This window comes from Arvicanthis niloticus, chromosome 22 (genome assembly GCF_011762505.2).
Source record: "Arvicanthis niloticus isolate mArvNil1 chromosome 22, mArvNil1.pat.X, whole genome shotgun sequence".
Lineage (NCBI taxonomy): Eukaryota > Metazoa > Chordata > Mammalia > Rodentia > Muridae > Arvicanthis > Arvicanthis niloticus.
This window is the reverse complement of record NC_133429.1, coordinates 30,254,874-30,264,512: the sequence shown is the minus strand read 5'-3', so window position 1 is coordinate 30,264,512 and position 9,639 is coordinate 30,254,874. Positions and strand designations below refer to the sequence as shown.

At 39.1% G+C, this 9,639-nt stretch overlaps 1 protein-coding gene across 1 annotated transcript in view; it reads left to right on the top strand.

Annotated features, from left to right (window-relative positions):
- Positions 1 to 384: 384 nt before the first annotated feature.
- The window catches only part of Otogl (otogelin like), a 140,615-nt gene continuing 131,360 nt past the window's right edge, over positions 385 to 9,639 (top strand). The window contains exons 1-4 of the mRNA XM_076920159.1: positions 385 to 463; positions 1,547 to 1,586; positions 2,575 to 2,623; positions 9,259 to 9,325. Coding sequence (XP_076776274.1) covers positions 385 to 463; positions 1,547 to 1,586; positions 2,575 to 2,623; positions 9,259 to 9,325 — 235 coding nt within the window. The remainder of the gene's footprint in view (positions 464 to 1,546; positions 1,587 to 2,574; positions 2,624 to 9,258; positions 9,326 to 9,639) is intronic.

Sequence of the window (9,639 nt, the reverse complement as noted above, 5' to 3'; positions counted from 1 at the left end):
TATCTCATGACGTTAGAAGATGTAAAGAAGTATGGTTTGGATGATTCCAATCTTTCAAAATTATGAGAAAGACCGACATGGGCTAAAACGGTGTATGATGGGCAGGTGTGTAGCTGGCTGTAACTAATCCGGGCTCAGGCAAGAGGCTGCCTTGCATTGCTAATGAGAGACCCAGCCAAAGGGCTGAGTGTGAGCTCTATCTAAAACCTCAGATACTGTGTGTAGTTGGAAAGCCTGGGTTTTTTTTTTTTTTTTTCCAGTGGCTTTATCCCATAACTGTATTCATTTGAATCTGAGCACACAACGAACACTCACCCTTGTAAGATGCCATCATAGTGAAGATCGACGCTTTGGTTTCGGTCCAGAGAAAAGGAATCCTCTGAAATGAGCATTGTGAGGGAAGTCAGTTTGATGGTACCTTGGCGTGCTCTCTCCCTTCCTATACTGCTGGTTTCGTTACGAGGTAAGAGCTTTCATATCTTGACCTTCATTTATCACACATCTCTCTCTTTAAACTGATATTGTTTCCTTTTTTGTTATTTCTCAAGTGTTTTGATGTCGTTACAACAAATATTCTAAATCATATTCAGACAACTTTCCTGGATTCTTAAGAATGTAGAGAATTTCTACCCTTGGTGTGCTTTGAATTTTCTTTAAGTGGTTATTTAAAATCATGCCTTTATCATTATATGCTATATCACTATATAAGGAATAAGTCATTCAAACTTACTCCTTTTTCCAACATGATTTACAATGATTTCCCATGTGTAATGTAAGCATTTGAAAATTTATAATAATGAGTATTTAAGGTTACAGCATGTTATTAAAATCGAAAAATCAACAAAAATGTTTTTAGATCTAACGAACATTTGAGGTTATGGATTGACTTTCCATTTTAATAACAAGTTTACCTATAAATTAATTTTTATTAAATATTTTTTTAATGGAGATGTCATTTATTTTTATGTACCTTTCCCCCCTTTTGATCCCTGATAAAGGGTCTAGGGTCTGGAGCTTATAGGAAAAATGGAAGAAAGGACAGACATGTGAAAGAGACAGAAAAGTCATACTCTTCCCATCAGAGAGGCACTTAGGTCTTAAAGGGAAAGATGCAGGATGCTATGCAGAGGGGCAGTGAGTTTGGCTTGTTCAACATTATCATTTTTTTTTTTTTTTTTTTTTTCATCATGCTTAAGCTTGCCAAATACTAAGTGGTAGGGCCAGCACTAGAATAGCTTAGCGATTCCACGTCTGCACTCTTCGGTTGTGTGACAGCACTGTGTAAATCTATGGACATTGGTCATGTTGTGTGATAGCACTGTGCACATCTACAGACATTGGCCATACTTTTAGGAACACTATCGCTCTCCCCAGGTATATTACAGATTATTTGCTGGTCAGAATCCTCTAAAAAGAAAAATAAAATAGCAGCAATCCTCAATGCATATTTTAACATTTGGATAAAAATGGTCCATTAAGTAGAAGAACCCAGATCAGGCTATTTGTATATCTTGCAGTTTCACCAACCTGTATTTATCTCTGGCAGGATACATTTGTACGTCATCTATCCTGACAGAAACATCAGAGTGAGTATTTCTTTGTCTTTACATTCTAAAACATCAAAGGAATGAGAATATGTCAAACTCAGCAGACAGTGGTGTCCACTTTTAAACTAACAAGTGAAACATTGACAAAAAGCATGAGATGTTCTTTGAAATATTTCCAAACATTAGAAACGACATTCACTTTCATATTTGTGAGAAGTCTTGGTGTTATCCACTGCCTGTAGGTACTAAAGAGACATTTGTTTCATTTCAAAGGTTTGAAAAGAAGTTATATCCAGTAATATGTCTCTTTACATTTTTCCTGTTTGCATACATTACCGACTATAAATGTACTACGTTGTTAGCATAAAGTAAGACCACTTTTAGTGACTAAGTGGCTAAAATGTGATTCTAGTAATAAATAATAAAAATAGTTTTATTTTACTACTTTGCTTAGTGAAAGGCAGAATTATGCTCATTTGATTTTTAAAAATATCTTTATTCATAAATATAACACGGAATATGAAATTCCAAAAACAGATGTCTAACTTAGTGAATTAATGATTTGGTTTTAGATAACTGTCAACTAATATTTATATCACTCTGTTTTTTTAGTGATACAGAACAGATGAAATTAGCATATTATGTACGGGAAGGTAAATGCACCTTCGGTAAATAACCACTTCACCAGACTCATGAAGTTCTAGGAAGAAGAAACTATGCCTGTTGGTGCTACAATGTTACACTATTTTGTTTATCTCTTAATCTCAAAGTTCCTTCCTAAAATTCAGTTTATGTCAGAGCCTGGAGAGATTTGGGGACAATCCCGAATTTTGTAAAACGAGACAGCTCCACCACCCAAATCTCACCCTTCCATAGAGGGGAGGGGGCCCTTTAAATGTTAAACCAAGAAAGGCCTCTTTGATAAAAGTGATGGAGATCGGAGGAAAACACCAGCTCCCTCTTGGGAAAGGCTGTTCAGGTTGCCCAGGGGCCTCTGACTACACAAGTTCTTTGTGTTTTCTTGCAGAAGTGAGTTCTATGAAAATGAACAGAGAAGGGCTCTGTTAGCAGTACAGGTAGGTTATGCCTCAGATGGAGAGAGGCAGAGAAATAACTCATTCTGCTTTGGATTCTGCTGTCACCTCAACAATGAGACCTTTGTGGAGGGGTTGAAATACTCAACACAAGACAGGAAAAAACAGGAAGAGGCCAAGGCGTTTCTCTGCAGCTTTTATCATTTTATTTTATTCTATTTTATTTTGTGATCCTAAATATATTCTCAGTTCACATAGATTTCTTTGGAATGAACCACTTTTTTTCCCTTTCTCCTCATTCACCTCAGTAACCTGTGCTTTGGCTTCAGTGTTGACAGGAATTGCATACCATCTCCTTGCTAGGACATTGGGATGATTTAGAAATTAACCACAAATACGGGACAGGGAAGAACAACAGGGCACACACACACACACACACACACACACACACACACACACACACACGAGAGCAAATGTAGAAAGACTGACATGACGTGAGTTAGAGACAAAGCAAAGCAGTGTGAGACATATTCTCATGTGCTGACAGCCTTTATGTTTTCTTAAAAAAAAAAAAAAACAAAGAATTCATGGGTGTTTCTGAAGAGCAGGATACTGTTAAATTTGAGGACTTGTTGCCTTTTTCCTTTTCTATATAGAAGATAATATGATTTGCATTTTCATCAAATTAATCAAATTATAGTTGAAAGTTAGAATGAATGAGCTTCAGAAAGTATTTGTCTGAGAGACAGACAAGTTAAATTACAGATTTAATGTGGGAAGGACAGTTTGTTTTAGAAGTAATGTAACTTGAATATTAAATAGTTAACAGCTTAAATATCCAAGGGAACCTTTGACACATGTTGAGATACAAAGCATTTATCTTTTTAAATTATTTTTAATTACATTTTGTTGTGTGTGGGTATGTGCTCCTGATCCTGAAATATAAGATCCCCTGGAGTTGGAATTACAGATGGTTGTGACTCCTGGGATGTGGGTACTAGGAACTGAATTCAGGTCTTGTGGGAGAGCAGCAAGTGCTCCTAACCAGTGAGCCATCTCTTGAACTGCTGAAATATAGCTGTTATAAGTATTTCCTGATAGGTTCCTTCCTGTGTATATTTTATCATAGTAAACTGAAGGGAACAAAGAGATAGAGAGGTCAAGTGTGATACTATGGCAGTTTAGATGACAAAACAAATTCTTTTTCTCTCTCTCAAGACTAGAGATTCTCGTGTGTGTTTACGTTTGGTGTATTTATTTGTACGTGTGCAAGTGAATGTGCCGTATTTGGACTGTAGAGGCCAGAGTCTGATGTTAACTATCTTTTTTTTATTGCTCTACACAGAGTCTTTTACTGGAGTTTGCTGGTCAGTGAGCTCCAGGACTCTCTTCCTTAGTGCTAGTATTCCAGGCATGTGGCACTGTACCTGATTTTTAAAAATAGGATGTTATAATTAATACTTAATACTTCGAGAACTTCATATAACCTATTGTAATCATGCTCACTTTATCTTCTCTCCTAGAATCACCTAGATCTACTCCTCCCTTCCCATGCTCCTCCCAAATTAACTTGCTTTTTTTTTTTTTTTTTTTTTTAATTCCCTACCCAGTCCAGTTTGTGTTGCCCATATACTCACGGGTGCGGAGTTATCCTCTGGTGAATGGTTGCCTCTCTCTCTTCCAGAGTCAGAGGCTGCTAGTATCTTCTCAGTTAATGGCAGCATGGTCTCCTCTCCATTTCATGTCGGACTGTTGACTGGCTTCATCTTGTGCAGATCTTATGCAGACAACCATGGCTACTATAGGTCTGTGATTGCAGCTGTTCCTTCAGGTTTAGGAGGTACTGTTTCAGTCCAGTCACCTTGACCTCCATCTCCTGTAGCCTTTTGGCACATTCTTCCTCGATGGTCCCTGAGCCTTGGTTGTGGAGTAATATAAATGATTCATTTGTGGCTCAACACTCTACAGGCACTCATTCTTGGTATGTTGTGCATTTCTGGGTTAATCGCAACCCACGTCATAAAGAAACGTCTCTGGGGAGCTGAACTCATCTCAAACATAGAGATAGGGATTGAGAGGGCAGTTTGATACTTTGCTTATTTAGCAAAAGAATAGTAGTTGGTTCAGCTCTGGGGCCTGTGAGCTGCCCAGCCATGGGTTGTTGGCCAGATTTATGGTATCAGGAATGTGTTTCCTCACTCCACCCTGAAATCCAGTCAGAAAGCGCTTGGTTGAATATATAGCATCTGTGCCACTATAGTATCCATAGGCATAAGATGCCATTCAGACTACTCCTGTAGTCCACAGAGTTCACAACTAGATAAATTATCAATAGATAACTTTTTGTATCCCCTGTAGGCTACTTGGCACCTTTCAGTACTATGAAAGCCAGACACCAGGAAGGAAGCTTCCTGTTCAATACCAATTTGATTTCTTCATGTCTTGGGACCAAACTTTATTATACATGGATTTGGCTTTTTATGTGGATGTTGGAGATGCAAACTTAGGCCCTTATGTTTCCATAGCAACTACTTTATCCATTGAATCATCTTCCTTGCCATGATTTATTTATTTATTTATTTATTTATTTATTTATTTATTTATAATAACTAGGGTTGTAAGTGGAAACCATATTTCAGTTTAGGAAATATTTTGTATTAGAAAAATGGCAGTAGGAGGATTGCATGTTTGGGGCTAGTTTGGGTTATACAGTAAGACCCTGTGTGAGAACAACAACAATAAAAATCTCATATATCATGTGACATAGTTAAGATGAATTTTCGATAATAAGAAGGATGTGATTGCCAATGGAGTATATTGGCAAAAATCCATCTGTATGACTCAGAAGAAAATCTGTTGATGAAAATGAAAACTTCCGTTCTGGTGTGCATTCTTGATTGAAAATCTTGTGTGAACTGTCCATCCCCTAATGTTGCAAATAAAGAGCTCTGTGGATGGGAGTGAACCCTCTGCATTTACATGTCATCAGGATCTGTGCAATGTACCCACTAGGAGTGAGGTTAGTGCCTTTCCTCTGCTACTAAGCAGGGGTGTGCTTGCTTTGTCTTCGTGCCCATTTTAGGCAGAATGAAGAGCAGGAGGCTTGCACTTCTGTTTCCTGTAGCCAGTGGGCAGGTGTCAAGATCATTTAATGTCGATTAAGTTTTCAAGGGAGAAATGTGACAGGGAGCAATGAGGTCACAGTCAGGCCATTCATTGCTTAGAAATAGGCTTTAAGGCCATTCCTACTCAGCTCATTTCTCTGCTGTAAGCAAACAGTGCTGATGGATGGATAACTGTCCTCAGAAATATGCTGGCAGTGACGTAAGCAAGTTCAGCCGAGGCATAGACTTCTATAAATGGCGTCCATGTGATTGTTACTGTGATTTCTCTGTACAGGACAGGTCTCTGTCATAATGACCATCCTCCTGTGAAGGTGTAATGGGGAAGGAGGAAGAATGGTTGCCCTCTTTTACCGGTTATGTGAATATGTGCACCCATAGCAACATTCTTTGCATTGCATTCAGTGATTCTTTTGAAGCAGGCACTGAGACCAAGGCTTAGGTGAACAGTCTCTGGAAAATATACTACAGAGCGTCAGACAAGAGTGAGAGAAGAAAGGGAGAAGACACAATTCAGGGCATGTGAATGGGGGCTTCCTGATGTAGGCATCTAAGGCTCAGTCTTATTGAGAATGTGATAAACACCCCCTCTTTATTGTTTCTGCAAAGGATGAGGAAACTGGAATATTTATCACCCATCAATTCCTGTTTTCCTACTGATCAAAGAGAGGAGCTAGTGTGTCTGAAATATCCTAAAAGCCCTGCTTGGACTCTGTCCTCAGCGAGAGATAGAAAGAAAGCTGGGCTTGGAGTTGGAGGTTCTGCATTCCCACAGAAATCCAAGTGTATATCATATGGGCTGAAAAAGCATTGCTGGAGTTTGCTTTAGTCATTGCTCTAAATATGATGAGAGGCAGATTCCCATTTGAACTATATCTTTTTTTTTCCAGTTCAGTTGGTACTTGTTGCTGGCTTGCCAGGAGTCATGTCATGCAGAATAGCCAAGCTTGTGAATTTAGAAATTTCATGTCTCTAGGGATCTGTAAAGAAATCATTTTTCATGTAAATGGTTCATTGAATCTGAGTCACCATGGATTATTGGATGTGATGTACAAAACATAAAAATGAAAAGGCCCCACTTAATAAAGTAGCATACCATTCTGAGTTTAGAAATGTTCCAAAACTCTAGTGCTGAGTGTGGAACTTTACACTTGTGAAATGCACTATGGAGCTGGATAAACAGAAGGGTTGCTGAATTGTTAGGAAGCTCGTGTGTTAAGTGGTCACTGGGATTTCTTTAGAGGAGGTCAAAGTTGAGCAGAGTAAGAAACAAATATATGTATTTGCCTTAGTCCAGTATGATACAGTATATTCATTCATTCATTCATTCATTCATTTTTGTATATATGTGTTTGTGTGTGTGTCTGTGTGCATGTCTGCATGAGTATGTGTGTGTGTGTGTGTGGTGTGTGTGTGTGTGTATGTAGCATGTATGTGTTCTTATATCATGACATGTACCTGGATGTCAGAAGACAACTTTTGGGAGTCTTTTTCTCTTTCTATCATGTGGTCCTGGAAATCTAACTGAGGTTATCAGGCTTTACCTGCTGATCTATCTTCATAGCTCCTACATTCCATTTTCATTGAATAATAATAAGAGACAGCAAGCCTATTCTTCTTATTATATGGTTAGGGTATTGTTACTCATCGATTGTTTCATTTTATCCTCCTGATTTTATAAGGGAGGCACTGTCATTCTTTTTTATTTATTGGCAACAGAGAGGCTACACCAACTAGATATTTTGTTCAGGTACTTAGGCCAGTATGAGGCAGAGTTAAGACACTATACATTTGTCATACATCAGAGATGAGGGATTGGTTTCCATGGCAAGGACTGGCACAAATTATTTCAGAGGCGAAGAGCTTCAGAGATGGTATGTGCTCAGAAATGTTAATGTCTATTTGATTTGGGCAAGCTGGGAACAGTGTGGTAGAAGAGTGAATTAACCTGGGCATCACGGTGGGAGTGTGGGCATAAACTGGAGGCCAAGTGGGTTGAGGACAAGGTGAATAAAAATGGAAGGGATTGAGAAGTGAGGATAAAACATGAACCAGTTTGAGAGGAGCAATCATAATCTTATGAACTTGGAGCCCTGGTATAGGGAAAGGCGTCCAGAAGTGAATCTTTAAGAGTTCTCAACACACGGGAGAATATAATGGTAGTATCACATAACATGGGGTGAGTTCTGTTTAAAGAACATACTGAGGGCCTAGGGAGATGGGTCAGTGGGTACCTGACATGAAAGGACAAGGACATGCTTGTGCTTTACATTCTCAGTAAAAAAGTCAGGCACGGCCCTTTGCCATTAATTACAGATCAGGGAGGTTCAGACAGGAAGATGCTTGCAGCTGATTGGCTAGTCAGTTTAACTGAATCCCTGGGCTCTAGGTCAAGAGACTCTGTCTCGAAACTAAGGTAGAGAGTCATTGAGGAAGGCAGCAAGTGTCAGCCTCTGATCTCCATAGGCGAATGCATATCCTTATGTGTACACACATGAGCAAGTGCATACATGTATCTATCGCTCTCTTTCATGCACACACACACACACACACACACACACACACGGAAAATGCTTAAATCAAATTTTTCATGTGTGAGAATAATCATCAGAATTAGAGGTCAAAGGTCTTGGTCCTTACATCATGTCACCCATCATGCTTATTTAGCATGCTGCTCCAGTTTCCCTAACATCAGCAGCTACTCAATTTGATAATCACATGTCAACGTTTGAGTGTATGTCTTCAGGTGAATATAAAGTGCCATTGATAAGATCATGATCCTGAACTATACATGCAATTGGAATTGAGTTGGGCTGAGAATCTATAAATGATTAGCTTAACCAATATATAATTATTTACAATAACTCTTAAATTATGGCATTTCATATGGGTTGTTTAAAACAGTATAAGTTTCTTTCTTCCTAACCTTCTGCGAGAGGAACTACTCGGAAAGGCTTACAGGACAGTGTTTTACTCTATTGCTATACCACACAGTGAAGCAGGTGTCATTACTGTTCCCATTCTACAGATGAACAGATGGACGCATTACGCTGATAGGAAATGTGTCTAAATAGAAGTAAAGGGTCAGAGGGTGTTTCTATGGGTGACGTTTTTACAGTCTGGAACACAGACAGGTCAGCACTGACTCTTAGTGTATCAATCCCCTGAACTCCCCATAACTCGCTTGTATCTGAAACCATCAGAGAACTGTTACTTTTGTATGCAAAGAATCAGTTAAGACAACAGTGCCTTTTTAGGGCTCCTTTCACAAAGAGGTGATGGACTGGGGTAGGTGCAAGCGGAACAAGGGCATAGAGGACAAATGCCTTGTGTAAGTAGCCAGCGACAGAAAGAAGGCTTGAAGGCGGCTCTTCTGACCATCACTCCATGGAAACCCTTCCCATTTCCCTGAGATGGGTCTGGATCATGGAAAGATACATTAAGTCAGTGCTTTATACTTTCTGTATTTATAAATGCTTCCCAGAATTTCTCCATTGGCACGTTCGGCTTATGTTAAACAAACTAATTTGCATTTGTATTTCTCTGTTTTAAAAGTTTGAAGCAACCTCTCCAAGATATTTTTTCCATGAAGCTATTAATTGGGGTGAGAGTAAAATAAAAGGTCAGTGCGGGTCGCTGTTCTTCTGTCTGTGTTTTTTGAGATGATCCCTTGGTGGGGGCGGGACTATGTTAAATCTTGCTGTTCTTCTGTCTATGTTTTCTGAGACGGTCCCTTGGTGTGTTAAATCAGTTCTTGGTTGCTTCCATATATGCTGGGAAGGACCGAGCCACGATGGTAATAATAGTAATCATGTAAGGTCATGTCCTATACAAATCCAAATTATTTTTAGATTGGCCAGAACTAAACATTTAGATAAAGCTGCCTACAGTGCGACTGGAGAGAACACGGAAGGGAAGCAGAAGCTTTCTCTTTGC